This window comes from Podarcis liolepis, assembly GCF_965112155.1.
Source record: "Podarcis liolepis genome assembly, chromosome: 11".
NCBI classification, from domain to species: domain Eukaryota; kingdom Metazoa; phylum Chordata; class Lepidosauria; order Squamata; family Lacertidae; genus Podarcis; species Podarcis liolepis.
In genome coordinates, this window is record NC_139565.1 from 41,726,691 (window position 1) to 41,753,499 (window position 26,809).

A 26,809-nucleotide genomic window follows, 5' to 3' on the forward strand; every position below is an offset into this window, starting at 1 on the left:
TGAATACAGCAGCAGCAGCAGCAGCAGCAGCAGCAGCAGCAAAAAAGTGGGTCTAGCCAACAATTGGTCCTTGGCACTTTAATCCCCACACAATGCCTCTGGGCCTCCAATGTAACATTGCTCTGAGGAAACACTAAGCTGGGAGCTCCAGAAGCATTTTGAAGATGTTAAAGTGGTTGACACCAGTTACCCAGGCAAGAAAAACTGGAGCTGGTTGGATGCAGCCAACTTTTTGGTGATAGTGCGGTTGGTGGTGGCTTCTTCTGAAGTCTTGAATGATCAACAACTATCCACTACCAAGCCCTGATCTGAGGAGACCATAGCAATTGCAACTGTGAGTCCAGCAGTTTCAGGGGATTCCAGCATTACTCTTTCTGTTCCCCTTCTACTATAGGTAGGACTTTGCCCGTATGTTTGTTTGGGGGCTGAGAAGGCACTGTGAAGCAGATCATCCTTCACCAATGTGGTACTCGCCAATGGCATTCTGGCTGCGGCCAATGAGAGTTGTAGTCAAATAATATCTGGTGGGTACCAGGTTGGCAAAGGATGGTGCAGATGCTAATGATGGGAGAGACTGAGCTCAGCGGTAGGTGAAGCACACAAACGATTCCACGTTCATCCCCTGCCCTCACTAGTTATGAAAAGAATCAAATGGCACTTTACATTTAGTGGAACGTCCTGCCAAATATTTTTGGATGAGATGTGCGTGTTTCCTTGGCAGGCACCATCTTAGGAAAGGAATTCCCTTCAATGTGTGAAAGGCAGGGGAATCTTCATCTAAGATTGTGCCAGTCACCGTGGTTTAATTAAATGTGTTAATTTTGGTTTTTAAAAAAACCTGCTGCCTGATGAATCAGAACACCTTTTTGATCCATCAGAGCATTTTAATGGGTTAATCTAACCAAATAATCGACTAATAGTATAGTCCTGTACAAGCCACTTTGAAGACTTGTGGTGTTTATTGGGACTTACTCCCAAGTAAGTGTGGTTTCCTCAGTGCGAGAAGTGAGGTTTCAGAGAACCAGGCAAAGGGCCTTCTCAGTAGTCACGCCCTCCGTGTGGAACGCCTTCTCATCAGATGTCAAGGAAATAAACTTTAGAAGGCATCTGTATAGGGAAGTTTTTTATGTTTGATATTTTACTGTGTTTGATGTTTTAAGTTGTTGGAAGTCGCCCAGACTGGCTGGGACAACCCAATGAAATGGGTGGCATATAATTTATCATTATTATTATTTACTCAGTCCTATAATACAGAATTAATTGAGAGTGAGCCACATTTAACTTAGCGAGGCTGTTTTTTGTGTAAACTTGTATACATTTGCTTGATAAATCTTTGCAGTTCTCCCCATCAGCTCATGTCTGTACTCCATAACTCATAAACTCTCTGAACAGTGATTTATGCAAAGGGAGTTGTGGTGGCTGCGAACAATTCACAAATTATCTGAACATTAAGCACTTACTTTTTCCTGACCTCTTTGCGTCAGGTAATTTTAGACTCTTGATTTAATGGTGCCACAGACTTTAGATTGTGATGCTTATTACTTTGCTTGCTTCAAAATGTGGCAAGACTGAGTGGGACTATTGACTTCTGCTCCCAAAGTCCTGCCCTGGCAATACCATTGTGAGTTGATTTTTTAAAAAAGTAGCTGCTGAGCAGAGACCATGCAGACTAGGTTACCATAAGGAGCAAATGGCTACTAATATGTCCCACAACCCTGGAAGAGAAGCTAACTAACTCAACAGGGGGCGGGAAATTGCTTGTTGGAAATAGTGATGAGACCTTTGGGCTTATTTCGGCGATTATCACGCTGTGTCAAAAAAACAAAAAGACCCACCAGCAAAAAAGTGTATCTGTTTTCTTCTTCTTCTTCTACAAATTCTATTTTTAATGCATACTATTCTGTGTTTATTTTAAACACACTGGATTTTGGAAACTTTTATGAAACAAACCAGATTTTGCAAGTAGGTGTCCAAAGAACTGTCGTAAGCTCCAGAAATGTTTAAAGATAGGTTTTCGCAAGCTACAGTGAAAAATACTGCAAAGCTAGGAGTACAAGGGAGGGGGGAAGACCTTGAAAAAGTGTTGTTATGCTGCGAAAGGTCAAGGTTGGCATCCGTGTAAATAACAGAGTGAGAGGGGTAGTGGGGCAGAGAGAAACCTCTGCTAATTATCTGTAATTAATATGTTGGGTTTATAAACCTTTCAGACAAATTGTTTAAATGCATTTTTCAGTACAAGCATGCTGCATGTGTTCCAAAACTGTACTTTAGAGCTCGGGAGGCTTTGTTGCTCGTACCCTCCCTCATGCCAAATTCTCCCTTCTAGGGAAAACTTCAGTGTTTAGATATTTGGGGCCACACACAGCTGCAGCCAGGCTTCTCACTGGCATATTCCAATCCCTGATCTTCTCATTTGGAAGGATCTGTTCCACTTGCTTGTTGCAATGTGCAAACCTTGAGCTGGGACAACTTAGTGACTAAAAGACTTGGGCTACCTTTCAGGCGGCACTGTGGTCTAAACCACTGAGCCTCTTGGGCTTGCCAATTGGAAGGTTGGTGGTTCAAATCCCCACAATGGAGTGAGTTCCCATTGCTCTGTCCCAGCTCCTGCCAACCTAGCAGTTTGAAAGCATGCCAGTGCAAGTAGACAAATAGGTACTGCTGCAGCAGGAAGGTAAACGGTGTTTCCGTGCGCTCTGGTTTCCGTCACATTGTTCTGTTGCACCAGAAGCGGTTTAGTCATGCTGGCCACATGACCCAGAAAGCTGTCTGTGGACAAACGCCAGCTCCCTCGGCCTGAAAGCGAGATGAGCGCCGCAACCCCATAGTTGCCTTTGACTGGGATTAACCGTCCAGGGGTCCTTTACCTTAAGTGCTATATACCACTTTAAACAGCCACAGCTTCCCCCAAAGAATTTTGAGAGCTGTGGTTGTTGTTTGGTAAAGGTTCTCAATTTCCCAGTGTTACCTGTGAAGAGAAAATGGTTGTTAAACCAGACTGGGAATTGTAGCTCTGGGAGCGAACAACTCCTAACAACTCTCAGCACACTGACTACAACTCCCAGAATTATTTGGGGGAAGCTGTGACTTTCTAAAGTGGTACCCTAGCTCTTTAAATGTATGGTTTGGATGTGGCCTAACAGAACAATTCTGGAAGGGACCAGGATATGGAAGGAGGGGTGGGGTTCCATTGCAGTGGAGGCCCCTGCTGTCCCACCAACAGCACAAGTTGTTGACAGGCTACCGCTGGTTGTGTTTAAGCCTGTAGTAGCTGGCATAAGGCTCTGGAATTAAGAAGGGGAACCCCCCTCTCCCCCACCCCTTCCATCCCGACCAGTTCAAGCAGTGGGGCTGCCGACGTGGCACTGGATCCATTGCTCTATTCAGTTGGACTTGCTTCCCATGCTATGAACTACCAAGTCTCTGGTTGAAACCTCACTTCTGCTGTGAAATCGTCAGGTGACCATATGCAGCATAAAATATGATCCCACTGGATCAGGCCCAAAGGCCTGTTTAGCTGAGTGTGGATTGGTTGGCTGCAGAGGAATGGTAGGAGGAATCAGCTGGCGAACCCCTAAAGCAGAGGTTTTCAGCCTTTTTGAGTCCACTCCATTGTGGAGTGTTCCCTCAGGCTCATCTCCTCTCTCCTTGGGAGTCCTCTGAGCAACTGCTTCTGCCACCCCTGGTCTCTGGGCCCCCCCCCCAGCCCCAAAGGCCCCCCGGCCCCTCTTCACACTGCCCCACAGGGGCCTGGGAAGCACCCCTGGCCAGCCCCAGAGAAACAATTTGCCTGGGGCACTTGTAGCCAGGGCTGCTGCAACAAACAGCTGTACAAGCCTTTGGGAGGCAGAGATGCAAGAGGGCATCAGATGAGGGTTGAAGGAAGGACATTGCCTGTGGCACGCCGATCATCATTCAACGCACCCCAGGGTGCCACAACACACTGGTTGAAAAACACTTTCCTACAGGAAGAAGGCTCCAAGCCAGAGGACTGGTGGTGGGATGATGAGTGGTCAGAGGGAGAAGACTGGGAGGAGTAGGAGTAGCAAGCTGAAGAGGTAACAAGGCTTAGTGTGGGGGGAGAGATTTGTGTCAGAGATGAGTCTGGCTGGTGAAGAGTCATGGGTGTCTCCCCTTCCTGCTGTGATGAGCTCTCCTCTTCCCTGGTCTCACAGAACCAGATGAGGCATGAAGAAGGTAGAGAAAAAGTTAGCTTCATGCAGGCACAGTGTCTGATTGCTTGGGGGAAACCCTGGTGAGGGAGGGAATTAAGCAGCTGTGGGGAGGTAGGGATTTTCACTCTTAGCAACTGCTTCATGGGGGCAAGACATGCCAGAGATGAGTCGCTGTGCTCATCAGGCCTGACACTCCTGTGCAGATCCTTTTTTCTTTTCTAATAGTTAACTCCAACATGCTCAGTGTGATTTACTGCTGGCTTGTTCCTGTCACTGAGCATCCTGTGTCAACTGGAGGCTTTTTGGAATGCTCACAAAAGAGACATGGGGCCAATAACCCTCTCCCACTGTTCTTCCCCAGTTTTTGAACTGGGGAACCATTCTGGCTAGTAGCCACTGTTGTCTGTGAATTAACATCCCATTCCCCATCCAAACAAGCAAGGCAAACTATCACATACCAACGCACTTGAGAAGCACATGGATCAGGATCAGTGAGGGGTGTGTCCTGTGGAGGAGGCGTGGCCAAAGCAAGGGTGTAGCCTAGGGAGAGTCCTGGGAGCAAGACTGAGCTGCCTGGAGGGCTTCATTTGCCCTAGGCCTTCATTACCTTGCTTGTGGATTAAATAGCTATCTCCCAGCATTTTTAAAACCTTAATTAAACAACAACAGCAAATCCTTTGGGAGAATGCTTACACATCTCCTATTGCACAGGTTCAGGTGTTTCCAAGGCCCCTTGACTACCCCCGTGTTTAACGGTCTGTTGTTGGTCCTCCTCTCTTGGAGGCTCTTTGACTAAGAAATGAGGCTCCCCTTTGAAACTCCTGAGCATCGGCCACTAAACGTATTATAGAAAATAAAAGCTTGGGAGACAAATGAAGAGAATGCGGAGCATGATGCCTCATTAAAATTCTTTCTGCTGTTATGGAACAGTTTGCATACAGATGATTGGCATAAGCCTAGAGGGCAGACAGGATCATTCCTGTCAATGAATAGCATGTACTGACCGTGGTGCATGTTTTTTGGAGCTCTTAAAATAGCAATCAATAACCCTCAGCTGATGTTAGCAGAGATTAATGGGCACCTCTCCAGATCCAGATGGAAATCTCATTGTCCACATGTTTTGCTTTTTAGCATGTTCTTTAAAAAGTAAGGACGCAAGAAGATCATGACACGTCAGTTGAGTTTCGTTCCCAAAACTGCCAGGAGGTTACCCAACCCTTTGTAATACGTATTCGGCTGCTCCTGCATGGAGGAACAGTTCCTCTGCATGTAATCACTTGCTGATGACATCGTTGTCTACATTTTGAAAGCAAATTCCAAAGCATATTCACAACATGGCATTTAAAAATCTCTCCCTGCACGCATCCTCAAATCAGTATGTACATAGCAAGAACGTAACCCCGAAAATGCATATCTTATCTCTTTCACAAAACTGCACATGCCGACACTTAAGAGAATTTCAGATGGAACCAGCGGTGTAGCGTGGGTTGTCAGCACCCGGGGCAAGGCAAGTAATTTGCGCCCCCTAACCCAGGTCAAGGCAAGTAATTTGTGCCCCCTAACCCCTAACCTGCTGCCGCTGCCAGCTTCTTCTTGCTGCTGCCTGGTCTGGTCTGGTGTGGTTCTCTCCCGCGCTCAGCGCTGCGCTGGGCGGCCGCTGCACTGTCCCTCCCCCAGATAGTCCCTCGCTCTCTCTCCACACCACACGCCTGGCACCCCCCCCCCACAGTGGGCGGCGACCCAGCAGCTCGGATCGGATTCGCACAGCCAGCACTGCAGTGAGAGAGAGTAAGTGAGCCAGGTAGGGGCAGAGAGCTGCGAGTGCGAGCGCCCCCCCAGATGTTGCGCCCGGTGCGGCCGGCCCCCGCTGCACCCCCCATGCTACGCCACTGGACGGAACTGCTTTTAGGCAGGGGGGTTTATGATTAATGGTTGGCTGGGCATGTTAGCTGCTTGCAAGGGAGAGCCTCGGGGCATCTTGAATGGAGCAGCTCACGTACAGCTCTCGCTCCTTTACGAAACAGGACCTTGGCAGCAATCCTATATGAGCTTTTGCTTGGGAGTAAGTCACACTGAAGGGTTGCGGGTGGCGCTGTGGTCAGCCAGAGAGCCTAGGATGGCGGTTCGAATCCCTGTGAGCTCCCGTTGCTCTGTCCCTGCTCCTGCCAACCTAGCAGTTCAAAAGCACATCAAAGCGCAAGTAGATAAATAGGTACCGCTCCGGCGGGAAGGTAAACGGCGTTTCCGTGCGCTGCTCTGGTTCGCCAGAAGCGGCTTAGTCATGCTGGCCACATGACCTAGAAGCTGTACAACGGCTCCCTCGGCCAGTAAAGCGAGATGAGCGCTGCAACCCCAGAGTCGCCTGCGAATGGACCTAACGGTCAGGGGTCCCTTTACCTTTAAGTCACATTGAACTCTGGAATTTGCTTTCAAATAGCATGATTAGGATTGTGCTGTGCATAGTATAAGACCTACACATACACTGTATGATAAGTGTGAGAGTGAGAAAGAGAAAGAGAAAGAGAAAGGGAGAGAGAGATTGAGACTTATCAGTCCCCAACCATTGTGCATGTATTCCTTTTAGTTTAACTTCCTGTTTAGCATCTCAAGGTGTTTTCTCAACCAGATGTCACTCAGCCCTCAAGCCTTTTGTGTGATTAAGCAGCTGGTTTCCCTTTCTGAAAGCAGTGGGGAGGGAGAGAGGGAGGGAGGGAGGGAGGCTGCAAGATATCAGGAGGAAAGAGAGTGAAGAATTATGTTCTCAGGCAGTCCTTGCATTGAAAAGGAAGAGGTCATAATGCTCTGTGCTCTTCCATTTACCCTGGCACCTCTGCAAGCGAAGCTTCCCTGGCTACTTACTGGTGCTCCAGTGGCTCATCTTCATATTTTCCTTCTGCCGCCCATCAACAGTTTTAGCATGTGGCTGACCTTTAAACCTGTTATTATAGGATTGCGAGAGAAAAGCGATCAAGAGGCTCTTTCAGCTGCCTTGCTTCCCATGTGACCTAGATGGAGAATAGATTCAAAATACGGTTCCTCCTCCCCCAGCAATGCAAGGCAGAAGAGAAAAGCACTGTCACTTCCAAACAGTGCTGGCACAAAGGCAGGGAGGAATAAAGCCGAGAAGAGCTCCAGTAGTTTAGGACTCCTCTCCAAGAGGCCGGATTTTTGTTGCAAGGAGTAATGCTTTTGAGAAAGCTCCTGCTCTTGAAGCATGCCTGCTCTGCAGAGGGAATACGTGGGGCAGGAGGAGCGGTGTGAGGACAACTGAAGTTTCACTGCTAGGAACACCTGGGATTTTACTTGCAAGATGAGTATTATTATGAAGCCAAGATCTCGATCTACCAGCTCATTAAGAACTGCAGACGCAACTTGGTAATGTGGCTGTTTTTACCCCCTGCTTTGCTGACACTGCCTGCCTGTCTACAAATGCTCTGTTATATTGTTTTGTGCTAATAAATTGTGTACATGCTGATTCCACAGATTGGGGTGCAAGGCTATGTCCAAACCAGAGATCACCTTTGTTTCTGTTCTACCCTATTTAGCATGGGGGTGTATGGCAATTTAGCTTTCTTGAACAGAGTGCGAACTTCTGCTGCCTTATTACGGACAACTTTTCTGAGTTGGCCTTCTGAAGGGAGACTCAAGGTAGTAGCTTCTATTGCTTGCTGGGTTTCTGTTTTGCTTTTCTGGTGACAACTTTCCCCTTATTTTTCTTGCATTTAATAAGTCAAGTGATGACAGATCATAGGAAGTATGGGAAAACACAGACTAAGATCTTGTGATGAGAGATTTTATCTTGTGTACTTTCCCTTAGAAAAAAAATTAAAGGGGAAAATGCCAGCATGTTTCTCTTCTCTCTTAACCCCCCCCCCCACAAAGAGGCATGAACCAGGACGACAACCAGTGCATTTTAAAATATTATTTTTAGAGCTGGTGTAGCAGAATGGCTAACACAATTGCCCTGTGCCTGTTTGCTCAGATGTAAGTCCTGTAGTCTTCAATGGGGGTTACTCCTAGGTATGCATGCATAGGATTGCAACCTGAGACTGAGCTATGGGTCAGGAAGTCTGCCGCTCATTTGAATCTCACCTATGCCATAGACTTCCTTGGTAGCCTTAAGGAAGTCTCTCTCTCTCCTAGACTCGTTCTGCCCACTTCCTGCATGTGGAGGATAATAATACTGAAATTGCCTGAAAAGGTTGTTGTAAGGATTATAACTAGATAATGCACCAGATGCACATGAAAATGCTATGCATTTTTTTTAGTCAGTATTCTTTTTCTTAAACATTTCTATCCTAGCTTTATTTACTTGAGAACGAGTCCCAGTGATCAAAAGTAGTGTTTTCCTCTGAGTAAAACCTGCAGAGGATCGTGCTCTCCATTTCCTAAGCAGTTGCCAAAGTTGTAGCCTCTTCTGTATGATGGATCTATAAATTATAAGGCTTTTCAAGATGTCTGGCCAGGAAAGGGCAGCTTCACTGATACCTATGCCCTCTGGGCACATCCTAGATGTTTATTTCTAGATGTCCTGACATTCTATCATTTTTGTTTATGTCATCTCTGTGCACATAGAGAAGCACTAAGAGATGTGATTTATTCTACCTCTAGCTCCAATTTTGACATGACACTTCTTGCAAAATGTAGGTTTTTACTGCAGTCGTTGGACATTCATTATGGATATTCCTGATTGTTGACTTAGCCTTCTTAGCAGAGTCTTCACATGTTTTACCTGGGGGGCAATCAGCTATTTGATGTCATCACAATAGCCCCAGCAACATTATTGCAAATTATAATGAGATCTACGACAGTGGTTTGGTTTTTTTATAAAAATAATAGTAGTAGTAATAATAGGTCCATAGTAATTTTAATAAAACCAATAACAGTATGAGATTACGGTAAACCATTAATCAAACTTCATTCTTCTTCCATGACGTTGTGAAGAAGTGTTGAATTTTCTCAAGCTACGTCAGCCACATAATACTGTATTGCATAGTTGGTAATTTCATGGAAACTGTTGCCAGCTTTCCAGCGTAAAAGCACAAAAGGCAGTGCTTTGAGAAACAGAGACCAAACATTGCAGCCAGACCTTATTCAGGCAAAACCTTAGCTGACGTTACAGATACTTTCTGCTGGGCGGACCGGCACTCTGTAACTGTGAAGTTTCTGTCAGGTTTTATTTTTTAAAAAACCACTACACCACAGTTCTTCTCTCCTTTTTTAATGTTCATTTTCTTTCTATAGCCATTTATTTATTGTTTTCCAGCAGCCAGATAACATTCGACAGAATGTTTTACTTATTTGCTCAGTTTAACTGTAACTGATAAGCCTGCAGCTATTTTGCAGAAAAGCTTTAAGTGTGGCACGTCCGTCCAAAGTATTTCATCTAGTACCAAGCGGTAGATGGAAGTGAGAAAAAAATGTTGCCACCTGCAGCAAAGAGTTCCCAGTTTCCCTCTAGTATAATCCTGCCCTTGTAATCGTAGGATTGTAGAGTTGGAAGGGACCCCAAGGGCTATCTAGTCCAACCCCTTGACAGCCACGCCTGGGTGGGCTCGAACCACCAACCTTCTGGTTAACAGCCAGATGCACTGACCCAATAGCACCACAGAGAACACAGTGCAATTCGGGAAAAATGAATATTTTGTTAAGTGGGAATGTAGACAAATTTCTTTTCCTAATATAGTATTTCAGTGAATTGTTTATCAGAATAAGTTCCTTATTGCTATTTCCATTGACTCACAAGCGTATCTTCCCCTGATTAGTGTAACCAATGTAAAAATTTCAGCATGGCTTCCTTCCTTCCTTCATTCCTCTCTCCTTCCACAGCTTTGATCTTCTAGTCTCTTAGGATACCATGGCATCCATTTGCCTGTCTCTGTGGCCTTATTCTTTGCAGAACATTGCAATTATCCAGGCTGTTTGTCTTGAGTTGTGAATTGGGGGACCCAGAATGCCAATTGTGAATGCTGGGTTAATGTGCACCGAGGTGTAAAATGCACGATCATCAGCCCTGTGTTTTTGGACCATGCCACCGAGACTGTGGCCATGATGCTTGAATACTCTCACCTGTGAAATAAACTTCTCCCTGTATTCAAAACTAGAAAGTCCAGAAGACATTGAGGCAGAACTTTCTCCCTAACATGGCAGCTTGATACAGTTTTCAGACCAGCATTTGCACATGATCTGAAAGATCCTCATTCATAAAAAGAGGTGCAAATGCAGAAGTCCTCTGGTAGGGCAAGGGATGTGTATCTGTGGTACAGTTCGTGCTTTGCATGAGAAAGGTCCAAAGCCCCTTCCCTGGCATCTACAGGTAGGGCTAGGAATGTCTTCTGAATCTCTAGAGCATGGGTAGGCAAACTAAGGCCCGGGGGCAGGATCTGGCCCAATTGCCTTCTAAATCCAGCCCGCGGATAGTCCGGAAATCAGTGTGTTTTTGCATGAGTAAAATGTGTGCTTTTATTTAAAATGCATTTCTGGGTTATTTGTGGGGCATAGGAATTCCTTCATTTCCCCCCAAAAATATAGTCCGGCCCCCCACAAGGTCTAAGGGACTTTTTCAGCCCCCTGCTGAAAAAGTTACTGACCGCTGCTCTAGAGAGCTGCTTATGGTTAGAATAAAGGTAAAGGTAAAGGGACCCCTGACCATTAGGACCAGTCGTGACTGACTCTGGGGTTGCAGCGCTCATCTCACTTTATTGGCCGACGGAGCCGGTGTACAGAATAGACAATACCAAACTTGATGGACTTGATAAGGATACCCTGGAGAAGGGAAGAGCACAGACGCAAATATGTATTTTTAATTTTCCATGTCCCTTCACCCCGTTTTGTGTAAATTCTTGTCTTAGGAAGAATTCTCGAGAACGCAAAAGCTTTCCAAAATTCTACGACATTTTGGGTTGCCCTAATAAAAATATTGCCCAACTGTGCAGTTTGAATGGTTTTTCTTTTCTTTTTCTTATGAATCAACATGGCTACCTCTGCATTTTAAACATTTTCATTTGCCCTGGTGTACTTCTGGTTACTATGAAGGATGTGTAAGATCGAGTTAAAGTACAACTGATTTCAGCTGAAGAGACATTAAAGTGCATGCTTAAGTCACCCACTAAAATCGGTAGAGCTTAAAAATTAGCTCGATTGCATTCTAAATGGGTGGGGATTTTTGTTGTAAGAAGTCTGATTCAGAGAAAAAATGAGTTACCTATGATACATCTTGGTCAAGGTTGTGTTTATAATTACGGTATATAATATGGCTTCTGCTAGAGGAGGAATAATGTTTTCTGTTGTTATTGCATAGTGTCAATCTGCAGCTGTTTTCTGGCTTCCTTTGGGAGTCAGTTTATGATGTCATATGAAGTCTTTTATTAGCAGCATTGTGCATTAGCCATTGCCCCTGGAAACATTTTGGTGTGTAGTTGCCATGGAAAGAAGGGGGAATGGAACTATAGATATCTCTTAGTAACACTTTTAACTAGTGGAGTCAATGTGATACAGTGGACAGTGCAAGCCTTGGATCCATGTCAAATCTTGTCCTATCTCTGTAAGGTCCCTTGTATGGTAGTGGGCAAGGCATTATCTCTCCCCCCCCCTCCATCCTTAAAAAAGAGGAAGGAGCATAATAGTAACCCACATCACTATGGTGCTCAGGATAAATCACAGCAAAGTCTGAAAAGCACATTGTAAATTTAACTGCTTCCTAAATGCTAGCACATGTTCAATACCTGGAGAGCCACATTATCCATTTCGCATTCCATAACTGCGATGGTGAATATTGGATATATTTTGGATATACAGTGGTACCTTGGGTTACATATGCTTCAGGTTACATACGCTTCAGGTTACAGACTCCGCTAACCCAGAAATAGTGCTTCAGGTTATGAACTTTGCTTCAGGATGAGAACAGAAATCTTGTTCCGGCGGTGCGGCAGCAGCAGGAGGCCCCATTAGCTAAAGTGGTGCTTCAGGTTAAGAATAGTTTCAGGTTAAGTACGGACCTCTGGAATGAATTAAGTACTTAACCCAAGGTACCACTGTGCAGTGGTACCTCGGTTTAAGAACAGACCGGTTTAAGAACGATTCGGTTTACGAACTCTGCAAAACCAGAAGAAGTGTCTCAGTTTGTGAACTTTACCTCGGTATAAGAATGGAATCCGAATGGTGGAAGGCCATCTGCGGCGGCGGGAGGCCTCATTAGAGAAAGCGCACCTCAGTTTAAGAACGGTTTCAGTTTAAGAACAGACTTCCGGAACAGATTAAGTTTGTAAACCGAGGTACCACTGCAGTTGAAATCAGTCAGAAAATATTCACCGGCTTGTGAACTAAGCCATATATTATGCCTTTATAAGAGGGCCCATTAGAACCAGCTCAACTAGAAGAAGTCAATAAGCAGATTAACTCCAGCTGTGTGTGAACACATTGACCTTGGCAATTTCTCTTTCCCAGCTTTTCCTCTTTCCAACCAGGTTCATAGTCTCCACTATGAGTCACATCTCTCACCCTCTTATCTCCCCACAAGACCTCTGTGGCTACATCACTCCCAGAGGAGCCATCACCCTCTATCCAGCAAACATAGGTGTAATTCACTGACTGACTTTTCAGCAAATGCTGAGAGCTAATTCACCTGCTGGAAAGCGCAGTTCTTGCTTTGGAGCACATGCCACGTTAACCCCACTAACCACTTTAGCACAAAATTCAACAGAGGAGGCATCATTTTATTTTCAACTTCAAACTGAAAAACAGCGCTGGACTCTAATTTTGGCTGTGCAAATCATCTAAGACACAAATCATCTGATGTCTTGAGCTGATTTGGATTCTCTCCAAAGCGACACACATTGCCCTAGGTGAAACTCTTTCTTTTAGGGTCTTGGAAATAATGTTTCTATTGATGAAGCTTAGAACAGTGTTGCCTCATGGATTCATAGTCTAGCCTGTTATCTGCCATTGAAACATCTGGTGCTTTGCTTAATAATGTGGTGCTCTTCCCAATTTATTACACTTTAATGTCATGTTGTTGGTGTCTGCCAATTTTCTCCATTGAGGTCATTTTGAACTTCTAGCCGACCTCTGAGAAAATTGCAGCACCTCCCAGCTTTGTATCATTCATATCCTTAGTGAATAAACTGATTGGTATGCCTTTCCCAGAGTTGCCTTTCTTTTATTTTTTAAATGGGTCAATCATTTTCTTTCCCCCAGTCACCTGGAATGCAAGTACGCAATTGCATTAGCTTGTGGTTCTGAGATGTGCCTGGCTAACTCCTGCAACATCCTTCACTGAATGTCACCAGGCTTTGCTGACTTCAATGTATTGTCCCTGTTATTTAGCATGCTTTTTGATTATCTTGCCTTTCCTTCATCATTGTTGCCAGATCTCTCATCACAGCCTTCTCTCAGCCTCTAAGGAAGGAAGCCATGTCAGCTCCAGGTTTGGGGGAGGGGCTTCTTGGCCAAGGTATTTTGGGGAGCTGGTTGGGCCCACCTCCTCCTTGCTGCTATTGCCATTCTCAGTTCACTCTCCCTTTAGGTCCAATCCAGACAGCTGCCCACAGGGGGAGTGCACAAGGCAAGTGAAGGGTGCAATCCTGCACCATCTCCTTACACGTGTCGCTGCTTGAGGTTTTTGGTTTGCCCCAGTGAGCGAGGGTGTGGTGACCAAACAAAACCCCAGAAGCCACAATTCGTATGGAAATAATTATTTTAAACATATCCCCAGAAGGGCAGGCAATAATTTCAGTTTACTAAGATTTAAGGATGATAATATTGAAGAAAAATCAACAGAGAGAGAGAGAGAGAGAGAGAGAGAGAGAGAGAGATGGGAAAGGATAAATATGTGCAAGTAATGAGTAAATGGAGAACAAAACAGAATACGAATATGTAGTTTAACTTTTAAACTTAACTCAGAAGAGCGAGATGCAACTTGGCGATTATAAACATTACTTATGACATGAAAAATGTAACATTCTTAATTATTCATTTGCCCCCTAAAATTTCCACTAGTTTAACTTAGTTAAAAACTTTGCTGTGTTACAACACTATAGTAACTTCTAAATATTAAGAAAAGACAAAAGAAAGAATATGATATTTACCTATCCAAGCAGTAACTCAAAGGAACCAGTTTCTGTGGGCCTGGGGAAGAGCTGAGTGGTAAATGCAGGATTCTGTGGGTAGGATCCAGAAAAATCCAGATGAAGGGGAAAGGGTAGAAAAATAGATTATCGAATTAGGAACTGTGCTTGGGAGTAAGCAAAAATTGACAGGACAGATTCAAAGCAGGAAACTCCTTCTCTTTTAAAAAAGCAAGCAGAACAAGCAAAAGTATAAGAAAAATTTAGCGCTAAGCAAAACTTTAAACAAGCAAAGAAGTGAATTCTAGCATGGAGTGCAGTCTCTCTTTTTTATGCCCATTGCACCTATAATTTTCTCCATCCTGGTTTGTCCCATTTTGTTGCCCACTTACCCCACTAAAAATTAGTTCTGTAACATTAAATGGCAGTTCATGGGACAAACACCGGCAGAAAGAGTTGTCCATTGTTTTAGGGGTTGATGTGATCCCAAACTTATTGGGCACAGGGAGAGTCAGAAATGTCGCCCAGGGCTGCTAGCCACGTGGAATAACAAATCTTGTACCTTCTTCACAAGGCCTTGTCAGCATTTCCGGTTCTCGCTCTCCAGACAGAAAAGAACCTTTGCCCTCAAGACAAGACATTCCATCCTACTTCTTTCATGAGCATGAGCTTCTTGACCAACGTTGTTTTCTTCCATTCAAGGGTCATGCAGATTTGCCCCCAGAATTGAGCTCAATAACACTTTTTGGACACTCGAGAGAGGACGGGGAAACAGGCTGTGGCATCCAAGAGGAGCTGCATGGCCAAGACCCAAGGGGAATCAGGCTCATGCATGGAGGTGGGCCTGGGCAGGAGAGGGAAACTCTAAAGCAAGTGGATTTCAACCTTTTTCTATGTCATTTCTGTAAGTTTTCCAAAGACCACACTACTGTGCCCTAGCTATAAACAGTCAACTCTGTATACACTTTATGTGACAAGCTGAGTGAAGTTTTTGTATCCGCCATCATGTGAATGGCAGAGAGGTTTATTTATTCGTTTGAAAAATTATATCCTATCTTTAAGTACACATGCTCTCATGGCGGCTGACAGTTAAAACAATCTACAGTAAAACAGCCCAAAGCATAGCAGAACAAAACTTCTGGAAGTTACACAGGACTAAGCAACCAGTGCTGGCTGGTTTTAGCTCAGTTTAGACAATGCAGAGGCACTGCTGGTGGGTGGTTTGTCTGACATAGGAGGTAGCGGGCAGTCTGTTCTGGAGGGGGTGGTGCTCCCCCTAAAACATAGTTGTCTTGCAAGGAGTGCAGAAATGTGCACACACACGGGGGGAGAGAGAGAGAGAGAGAGAGAGAGAGAGAGAGAATGCCCTTTTAAATGTGCACTCATGATTTGTATTTCTGTTTTCAGTGCTATTTGCAACTGCATAAAAAATGGAGGGGGGCGGTCATAACACTTCATTGTCCTGCTTTTGTTGTGCTGTGGCCCCTCCAGGCAGCAGTAACATGGCAACATTGGGGAATCATTGCAGATCTTAAGAAAGCAGAATAATCCCACCCCTAATGCACTACTGCTGTGTCAAGAACATACTGCAGAATACACCTGCCACAAAACAACAGTTTGGATGGGCTTAGAGAAAGAGGTTGTCGAAGGAGAGAAAGGGATAGAGAGAAGGGGGTGTCCCCAGCTGCAAGTGACTCCAGACACACCCATTGCCGGAATGCACCCCCTACTCCTGCCCTAAAAGATCAGACCCTCAGCTTGGGGGATCAGCTGGTTGACTCAGCTGTGTCAACACAGGCCAAGTAGCTTTGGCAGCACATAGCATCTAACACCATGTGAGGCTGGTCTGCCAGATCCTACTACCTCTAGGCAGAGTACCTTAGTCACAGTTATCTATGACATCCCAGACTTTGATTACTTCAGTGTGTGAAATGTGGGACTGCTCATTGGGACTATGTTTAGTTCCTGCTGCTGCTGCTGCTGTTAGATTGCTAAGTGAGACCTTCTTTCGACTTGATTCTTACTCGTACATCTGATTCTTTAACATCCAATGTTTGTTTTATTACAAGGTTTAGTGGGTGGGGAAGTGCATTACTTGCACAAAGGCAACACAGCCTATAACATTTCTAATGAGTTACCGGTAATTTGGGGGAAGGCTGTTGTGAAAGTAGCTTTGTCCTGTGTTTGTTGCAGTAAAGCTACCAAGGAAAGCAATCTGGGCTGAACCTGGTGAAGAGAGTATAGGAGGGGAAGGATGAGTGACTAATTTTTATTTGCTCCTGCTGCCTTGTTCTGTGCAAAAAGAAGAGGGAGCCTGAAATGGTGTTTGTGGAATGTGGAAAAAGGCAGCTCTCCTCTTCCTGTTCTATATCTGTCTACTGCTCAGTTTTACGGCTGTTTCCCTGGGTTCTGTTTATTTAGGGGGAGGAGTATAAACCACTTAAGCAGTTCCCAGGTGGTGTACATAAAACAGTATAAAACAATTGTTGATAAAACCAACAAAATTAAAAGAAAATCCAGCAAACTACATTATATGTCCAGATAGACATGCTGAATTTTAAAAAAAAGGTATTTAGCAAGCATCTGAAACAGTATAATGATGGTTGAAGCATAGGTTCTGCTACACTAAAAGTTCTCTTTTATTTCATTTGTTTAAACAGCAGTTAATTACAGTAAAGTAGTAGAGGAAGAAAATTGTTTGTTTGTTTAGTGGCGGGATTTCTAGACCGCATTTATGCCCTTGTGCATCTCCTGCTTATTTCAGTGGAGCTTATGCAATGAGGATGTTCCAATGGGTTGTTCTTAATAAGCTCTCATAATGCACCACTGGAGGTGGCTGCCTCGTGACTTTTGCAAAGGAATGGCTTCCTCCTCCTCCTCCTAACATTGGGAAATGCTGAATTTTTAGTGTCTTCTTTTATTGGATGGTGCATTTCGTATAGTCTCTGCTGTGCTTGAACGTTAAATGAGCAAAAAGATAGGAAGATGCCTCTTCAATCTTGCAAAGCACTCCAGTACCAACTGCATGCCTCTAAGTCTCTTGTGCGTTCATAGATTTATTGAGCTTGACACTAGTGTGTCTGCTGCGTTCTGAATTATTTGTGAGAAGGAGCAACAGTATTTTACAGACAATGACCTTCTGAATTAAATATGAACATTAAGAAGTCAAAAGGGCTGCAATCACAGTAACAGTGTAAGGGGGGGAAAGCAGTTTGCCCTATTATTTGAGAACGGGGTAATTCTGCAAATCAAATGCCTGTTATATTCAGGGAGTCAAACCATTAATGTTGTTCTTCTATAGCTAGGGGTTATAGTTCAGATTCAGCTATGGAACTGTTCTGGTTTAGTTCTGGTTCAAAGCCAATAAAGGCACTGTAATTGATTCAGCACACTTTCGGAACTGGATCATTTCCAGCTCATGGGAAGCAGAAAGTTAAAGGGTCTAATTTGTTACATATGGCAGCTGTCACCTGTAAGTACTAGGAAAGATGCAAAATAATAACTACACAATAACTAAAGCACTTAATAGTAAAATGGCAACAAATGTTAATTAAAATGTATGGCAGCCTTAACCCTCAAAGTCACATGCCTTTGAGATGTCAAGGTATAGAATGACATACTCAGAGTAGGCCCATTGAAATTGATGGATCTATTCTATGCCTAGTTTGATAGATTGGCTTTGCATTCTGAAGATAACATTTGGTTGGGATCACGAAGTGTATCACTAAATCGGGGTGGTTTTTTTTACTCCTTATTTTGTATTAACAACTTGCTCAGGGACATTTATGTTTTGGGGAGAAAGTAAGGATTTGGTTTTATTCTTGGTATGTTCTGTCTTTCTGTTACTGATTTGTTCTGCATATGCTGCTGAATGAGATGGTTAAATTATTATTATTTATTTAATTGCTTGAATTCTCAGGTAGTAGAGTGGATTGTACCACTTCACACAGTGGAAGAATGCCATTTTTAAAAATTACTTCCCGTATTTGTTGTTGTTTTTTAACAAGAAAAATCTCCCTGCAAGTAAAGCATCTAGCATAGAAGGAAGAAATCATCTCATCCAACCCAGTCCTTTCTGTGCTGCTTTTCTACCTGCAGAGTAATTTTGCATAGAAGAGGATTACTGGCTGGAAGTATTATTTTAAATGTCTGAGTAAGCCGCCATAAAGGTCTTTTGTGAAGAAGGACATACTTCACGTATAACTACATAAATAAATTCAACAGTGTGATTACTGTCTTGCAGTCAGAAATAATGGCACAGTCCACTCTGCTACCTCAGGATTGTTATCACCTCAGGCTTTTGTGTCAAAAGCTCAAAAACTTGACAAAATACATTAACCCTTGTGCATCCTTGATTGGTAAAATTTGAAAATAGAGATTGGGGAGAAATTCCATTCAGGTTGTATTTAAAGGCAAAGCTACCTAATTCACACTTCTAAACCAACATGTGAACCAAAACAAAGCCAACAATTTGAAACTTGTGGTTCCCATAACATACATTATGGGGGATTGTTTGCAGAAATGTGTTTATTAGGCAAAAATGCATATAAACCTATGAATATTATTATTATTATTTATATCAGGGGGAATTCTCACTAAATCACTGATGAATTTTCAGGAAGTCTTTTTTTAAAAAACAACAACCCACAACCTAATGTTGAAATATGGAGAACTGAACTTTTACAAATGGAAAAATGAGAAAATGAAATTGACAGATTCTCCCATCTCTATTTGCATCATAGGTTGTTTTTTTTAAAACCAGAGGACTGTATTAGTCACTTCACTTTCCCACATGTGTTCATTTTTGAAATACCAAGAATGAAGCAGAATAAAATAGGACCCAAGAAGGTCACTCAGTAAAGAAATGGAAGAGGACAGGAAGGGGGAGGGGGTTGCATTATTTCCATAAACTAAATGGAAATAAAGCCCTTAAGTGATCTTCCTTTGTGTAACCAAGTATGCGATGGTTCCTACCCTGCGTCGCCCCCCCTTTTCATTCAGTGATGTAAAAAGCAATGAAGAGAATACAAAAGAGCACTCCATGTTAAAACGATATGAGAAACCATCACATGTGCAAAGCCATTCAGCATGATCTCTGATTAACCACGAGTGCTAGTGAGATAGCATTTCATAAACTGGAGACGACAGCTTCTAGATTTATATTCCGTTTTGAATATTTCCTTTGTGCCAAGATGAGATCAATGTGACTGCTGAATTATTAATCTGATGCAATTTTCGTTCTGAAATGATCTATTTCTTTGCCCTATATATTTTCAAACATTGTAATTACAAGGAGGGGGATGATCCAGCCCACATATGCATAGCCTGCAAATCTGAATTATCACCACCCACCGGGGGGGGGGGATTTTCCATGCCAGATGTGTAGGAAGGTATTCCACAGTCCTTACCAGAAGTCTTGGATTTCCCTGTCTTAACTCCAGTGGCTGGGGCATAAGAACACATGAAGACCCTGCTGGATTTTGAATTCACTTTGTATACCTGTAGATCTCAGGGCAGCTCACAACATAAAATAACATTATGAAAAAACAGGAAATTAAAACATAATAAAAACAAAACAAAGAGAACCCAATAATCACCCCCCTTCCACAACACATTTTAAAAGGGCATCGTATGCCAGTCAACCAAACGCCTGGTTAAAGGGGAACATTTTTGCCTAGCGCCTAAAGTGTGCAATGAAGGTGCCAGTCAAACTTCCCAGGATCAGGCCAGTGGCCCATTTAGTTCAGCATCCTGTTCTCAGTCCCCAACCAGATGCCTGTGGGAAACCTGCATTGGGACCTGAGCACAAGAGCACTCTCCCCTTCGGCAGTTTTCAACATCTGGCGTTCATAACCATTCTGCTTCTGATTGTGGGAAAGGGACGCGGGTGGCGCTGTCGGTTAAACCACAGAGCCTAGGGCTTGCCGATCAGAAGGTTGGTGGTTCGAATCCCCACGACGGGGTGAGCTCCTGTTGCTCAGTCCCTGCTCCTGCCAACCTAGCAGTTCGAAAGCATGTCAAAGTAGATAAATAGGTACCGCTCTGGCGGGAAGGTAAACGGTGTTTCCGCCCGCTGCTCTGGCTCACCAGAAGCGGCTTAGTCATGCTGGCCACATGACCCGGAAGCTGTATGCCAGCTCCCTCGGCCAATTAATCAAAATGAGCGCCGCAACCCCAGGACTGGCCACGACTGGACCTAATGGTCAGGGGTCCCTTTACCTTTACCTCTGATTGTGGAGGCAGAGTATAACCCTCATGGCTAGTAGGCATTGTCCTCCATGCAATTGTCTGATTCCCTTTTAAAGCCACCCAAGTTCATGTCCCTCACTGCCTCTTGTGCGAACAAGTTGTATAGTTTAGCTGTGCGCAGTGCGAAGAAGTACATTCTTTTATTTGTCTTGAATCTTCCAACATTCAGCTCTGTTGGATGTCCACAATTTCTATTGTTATGAGCGACAGACGAAAGGGCACTGAGTTTCCACAAGGAGGCACCAGATTGAGGAAGGTGTTCCTAAACTGACCCTCGTGAAGAAGGCTAAGCTTTGTCCTTCATCCTGAGTTTCTTTTGAGTCCATGCAATTATTTGGTCACTCAGTAGTGGGGTCACTGGCTTTTTTCCTTCAACAGGTTCTAGCATTGAAATGTCAAGACAGATGACCCCAACTGAGTGCGGTGAAAGTGCTCTAGGCAAACAGTTGCTGCCATGAAAACCCATTCCAGACTTCTGCAATACTTAGAAAACTTTTGTTGTATCGCTTCCACATTGTTAAACTCAAATCACTTCTACAACTCCGCTCTCTTTCAAAAAGTTGTCTGCCATGTGCTGTGTTAGAAAGAGGGCATAGAGCCCAAAACCGTGTTGGAGCTATCCAGGTGTCTGGAACACAACCAAGATAGACAAGCATAGCCACCCATATGCTCATTCTGAAGAGTAAATTCTGGTCCTGCAGGTTTTGCTCCACTATGGCTCAATATCATATGTTCCTCCTAGCCTCAAGGCTTGGTTTCCTGTTAATTACCAGTAGCTAAGCTCCTAAATACTAATGATAAATGTAGTAGCAGCTACCTTTATGATCCCTTCTTCTGATATATTATTCTCTTTCAAGTATCGCTTCCCGCCATACTTAGACATTTAAAAAAAATGTATTGCACAACTTAACCAAGCATAATTGACTGGTAAGATCATCTCTTCCAAGAAGAGGACGCAACTGCTACAACTTGCAAAGCCATGAATCAGGGTCCAGAGCCAAGGTATCTGCCTGCTGCCACACAGCAAAACTGCCCATCAGTTAAAATCCTCACCTAAGGCCTTTCTCAGAATGCACCTGAAGTGTCAAGATTGTGCAGTTCCCTCTCCTGAAATGTTTGCCTAGAGTCATCTTTGCTGCATTTTAGATGCCAGGCGAAATCCAACCTGTTTGCCCATGCAATTTTGATTGTTAATTAGGTGTTTGCTGCTGCTTTTGCTTTGTTTTGTAATGAATGGACCTCAGTCATGTCCATTGATTTCAATGGATCTACTCTGAGTATGAGAACATTGGGTGCAGCCCATCAGTTTGTATTCAATATTAGTCATAATTGGTGTAGACGTATTGAAATTAACGGGCATGACTAATTGAGGTTTGTTCATTTCAGTGGTCCTACTCTAAGTAGAAATGATTTAGAGTCAGCCCATTGAGTTGTTTTGTATTTTACGGTTTCTAAGTTATTCCTCTGTTTTGATAGGAAGCCAATGTAGAGGCATTTAAAGTTGGTGAATCAAATCTCAAAATTAAGGGCTACCACTTGTTTCCACAGTGTAGGGCCAAGGTGTAAATGGGGCAGATCCTTTCCAATTCAATGTTTTCAAACAGTCTTTGCCAACCTGATGCCCTCCAGATGTTTGGATTACAGCTCCAGCCAGCATGTTCTGGCTCAGTTGGTAGAACATGAGACTCTTAATCATGGATTTGAGCCCAGCATTGGGTGAAAGATTTCTGTTTGACCCTCCTGGCCCCTTCCAACTCTATGATTCTTTGATCTGGAGGACTCCAGGTTGGTGAAGACTATTTTACAGGTTTAAGAAACTTCATTTTCTGCCATTACGAATTGTGTTAGAGCACAAAGAGGATCAGCAATGGAGTAGAAGCTGCAGGGGAAATGTCTTTCAAGGATAGTCAATTGGTTCTCTGAAAATCTTGACTTTTTTATGGTTTTGTGTAATAACAGATGGTTGTAGTTTGTAAGCACGGCCTGAAACGTTTTATGATCTAAAATCCACATTCAGTAAAGTCGGGTCCTTTCATAGCATTTGATCTTTCAAGGCAGTGTTTGTTTTAGTTTATTTCTTATGAAAGATTGTTTAATCTTCTTTAATTGGTGATAACCATGTTGACGGGGTCTTCAGTGTTTTAAACATTTCTTGACAACTTTGTTTCTCTCCAGCGTTTGCACAAATGTCTCAGGGTGGTGGAGGGGAAAGACTTGCTGAACAAAGTTCCAGGGTTCAAGAGGCTTCCTATCTTTGGGCAGGTTTCTGTTGAGCAGTTGGAGACTTGGAGCTTTGGTCAGAGCTGCATGCAGTCAACTTAATGGGCCCATGTTATTAGCATTCTGTGCTGTGGGTGTGGTCCTCAGACCACAGTTGTGGCGCTCATCAAATAACTACAGTGGTACCTTGGGTTAAGTACTTAATTCGTTCCGGAGGTCCGTTCTTAACCTGAAACTGTTCTTAACCTAAAGCACCACTTTAGCTAATGGGGCCTCCTGCTGCTGCCGCACCGCCAGAGCACAATTTCTGTTCTCTTCCTGAAGCAAAGTTCTTAACCCGAGGTACTATTTCTGGGTTAGCGGAGTCTGTAACCTGAAGTGTATGTAACCTGAAGCATATGTAATCCGAGGTACCACTGTATGCCTAAGCAACTAGGTAGTATTTTCACCATACTGAGAACTTCTTAATTGTAATATCATTTTATTATTCTTAGTTACTGCATTTATGTCCCACCATTTTCTCCAAAGAGCTCAAGGGGTTGTACGTGGTTCTCCCCCTCCTCATTGAAGCCCCATAACAACTCTGTGAGGTAGGTTAGGCTGAGAGGCAGAAACTGGCTCATGGCCACCCAGTGAGCTTCATGGCTAAGTGGGGACTTCAACCCTCATCTCTCAGGCCCTAGTCTTGTGCTCTAACCACTACACCACACTGTCTCTCCTTATAAAGTACATGAAACCCCCATTTTAGGCATGACCGATATGTGCATGATTGCACACACATGGAGTGTGCACAATTGTGCACACATGGCGTGTGCTCTGCTATTCTACCTCTTTTACTGCTGCAGTCCAGTGGAATGACGTGCTAGCTGGTGACTTGGCTTGCCGATATAAGATGGAATGGCTGCTAATAGACTACTTGGCAGAACTGTCTTCCTGGAAACTGAACCCTAGAAGGAAAGGGTTAAGCCTCTCCTCCCCCACCAGCTGCTGTCACCTGGAAAATTACCTCCATGCAGCAATCAGGCTTGAAGAACGCTAACTTGGGCAAGGAGTGTACATGCATGTGTTTGCGCATGTGTATGTCTGACTACACATGGGAATACAGCCGCAACCTTCATTGGCATACATCCAATGCGCACATAAAAATGTAACCCTCTGGCCATAAGAAAATGTAACCCTCTGGCCATAAGAAAGGTTCTCTATCCCTGCTTTATGAGAAAGAAGGCATAAGAAATGGAAGGTTTTTTAGGTGAGTAATTGAAAGTACCTGGCTTGATAAACGACGTAAACCCCCAATAAAGATAAAAATAGGCCTTTAAGAGTGTGAAGATAATAGACTAAATATAATACCTTAATGTGGAAAATCAGTATGGTCATGGGCATGACTACTTTAAAGCCATTGATTTCAATGGGTATACTCTGAGAAGCACTTAGATGCAACCTGTTGCTGCTTTGTAAAGTTTTATTATAATATGGCATTGCTGTATTTTTATGTTCACATTCTGTTGCAGCACTTTGAGGGAACTTGTCTCAGAAAGGCGACTTGCAGACATTTTAAAAATGCATTTTAGGTTCGCATAAAGGTCTGGTCTGTGCCTATCACTAGGGCAGCCCATGACTAATTGCAAATGTGTGGGGTTCCAGAGAGGAGATTGCTGCTTTGCCCCACAATTGCTGAGCAATGCCATGGTTTGACTGAGCATGTCGTCTGAACCCAGGTTTAGCTCTCTCTAGACAAACCATAAAGGGAGAGCTGGACCATAAAGAAGGCTGATCGCTGAAGAATTGATGCTTTTGAATTATGGTGCTGGAGGAGACTCTTGAGAGTCCCATGGACTGCAAGAAGATCAAACCGATCCATTCTTAAGGAAATCAGCCCAGAGTGCTCACTGGAAGGACAGATCCTGAAGCTGAGGCTCCAATACTTTGGCCATCTCATGAGAAGAGAAGACTCTCTGGAAAAGACCCTGATGTTGGGAAAGATTGAGGGCACAAGGAGAAGGGGACAACAAGGAGAAGATGAGATGGTTGGACAGTGTTTTCGAAGCTACCAGCATGAGTTTGACTAAACTGCGGGAGGCAGTGGAAGACAGGAGTGCCTGGCGTGCTCTGGTCCTTGGGGTCACGAAGAGTCGGAAACGACTAAACAACAAAAGACAAACCATGAACTTATAACTAAGGTTTGCCATATGGTTTACAGCCCTTGGTGTGTCTGAGAGACCAAAGCTTACAAACCAAGGTTCAGATGACACATGAAGCCAAACAATGGCTCGGCTCAGCACAGCATGACACAGCTGGCTGTTGAATGACCAGAGGAGAAAAGCTGTCATGCTCTCTTCTCCTAGACTCTGCATATTTGCATGTTCATGCTAAGCCATGGTTTGGCTTAGTGCTGCATGTAAATGTCAGAGACATTGTGATTTAAAGACTGGAAAATTGGTAAGATTCCAACACTTGGCCCTGTTTGAATTTTATTAAGTTTCAAAGCTGGTGCCCACAAATTCAGGGGGAAACAGAGGTGTTTCCCCAAATGGTGTCAGTGGTTTTGCTGTAGCCCTTGTTAAAATAGCAGTTAGCATGGAAGACGTGATGACTTTTCATCCTATTTCTTAAGTATTTGTAGTTTGAACTGGAAAAAATTCTGAAGAACCATTAAAGCCGGTGGTGGTGACGACTGATGGTGGAGAACCTAGCAGAGCTGGGCCAATACAAATACTGCAGCCTTCCAGTAAAATGACTTAATATTGTCATACTACATTCCAAACTGTCTTTGGGAAAAGGTTCCAACGCACATTATGGACCAATAACCCTCCATCTTCTGTGCCCTAAGAAGGAGGGGATCCTCTTGCCATTACTCACAGGTCAAACTTTCTCTAGAGTTACTGCTGGGATTTGCTGGTCATGTCATCATTCTTGTTTTATTATTATTTGTAGACAATAAATATTGTAATTCTTTTTGTCGAGCCAGGGTTTTACAGCTGAGTGGAAATATATTCTTCCTAGGGAAAAAAACGTCAGCGATGAGTAACAAGGAAATGATGTACTGCACCATTCTTCTCCAAACTGATGCCTTCCAGATATTCTGGACCATATGATAGCTGGGGCCGATGGGAGTTGTGGTCGGAAATATTTGGAGGGCACTAGGCTGGGGAAGGCAGTATGGTACAGTGAGCATAGATACCTGAAACCAAAGCTTCCAAAAACCAAGGAAAAATTGCACGCACACACACGTGAGAGAATCAGGTTTGTCTTGTGTTGCCACACTGATTACAGAGGGTATTTTGCTGCCTTGTGATGTGGGAGATCTAGGATTGACGCTGCCTTAAAGAATGGCTTGTGGGATCCTTTGATTTTGATCAGAGTATCAGAGCTAGTGTTATTGTATTTTAGTGTTCTGTTGGAAGCTGCCCAGAGTGGCTGGGGAAACCCAGCCAGATGGGCGGGGTATGTATGTATGTATGTATGTATGTATGTATGAATGAATGAATGAATAAATAAATAAATAAATAAATTACTATTATTATTATTAATTATTATTATTAACCCCCCTGTTAGCCTATGCCACTATCTCTGCCAAATCTGTGGTGTCCAATGGAGGAAAAGGGTGTTAGCAGTATCTGTTGTTGCTTTGTCAGCAGAGCAAATAGCTGGACAGGGGGAGTGATTTATATGTGGGGAAGGCATGGAGTGAAAGTTCATTCACATCCCTTCTTCCATTTTGTACCGCCCAGAACTCCGACAACCCAGACATCCCATTTTGTGCCTTAACTTTGGGGAGTGCTGACAGTCAAGAGTCTCAGAGGGGAATGTGCTATTTTCAGAATTTTCTTGCAGTTGTGGTGTGTTGGAATGCATGTGAACTGTATTTCTGCTTTCTGTGGGTTGCTGAAGTCCTGTAGCAGTTTTGCTCTCCTCATCAGTGTATGCTTCAGTGAAGCCTGAGCACCCGTACTTATAAATGAGTCCGTCCATTCACTGAGGTCATTGCCAGAGGATTTTTTCAGTGTCCCCTTATCTGATGGGTGGTGTCTACCTGCACAAGACAGGGTCTTCTTAGTGGTGGCATCAATTATTGGGATTCAGGTGCCAGGTCAAAACAGG

The 26,809-nt window shown here is 43.8% G+C and overlaps 1 protein-coding gene across 9 annotated transcripts in view; it reads left to right on the plus strand.

Moving 5' to 3' along the window:
* PDE4D (phosphodiesterase 4D) overlaps window positions 1-26,809 on the plus strand; it is a 624,753-nt gene that overhangs the window by 467,131 nt on the left and 130,813 nt on the right. Inside the window, exon 1 of one of the 9 annotated variants that reach the window (XM_083465257.1) lies at window positions 6,944-7,550. The exons of the other annotated variants lie outside the window; for them this stretch is intronic. Coding sequence (XP_083321383.1) covers window positions 7,486-7,550 — 65 coding nt within the window. The 5' untranslated portion in view covers window positions 6,944-7,485. Of the gene's footprint in view, window positions 1-6,943; window positions 7,551-26,809 lie in introns of those variants that run through there. 9 annotated transcript variants of the gene reach the window in all.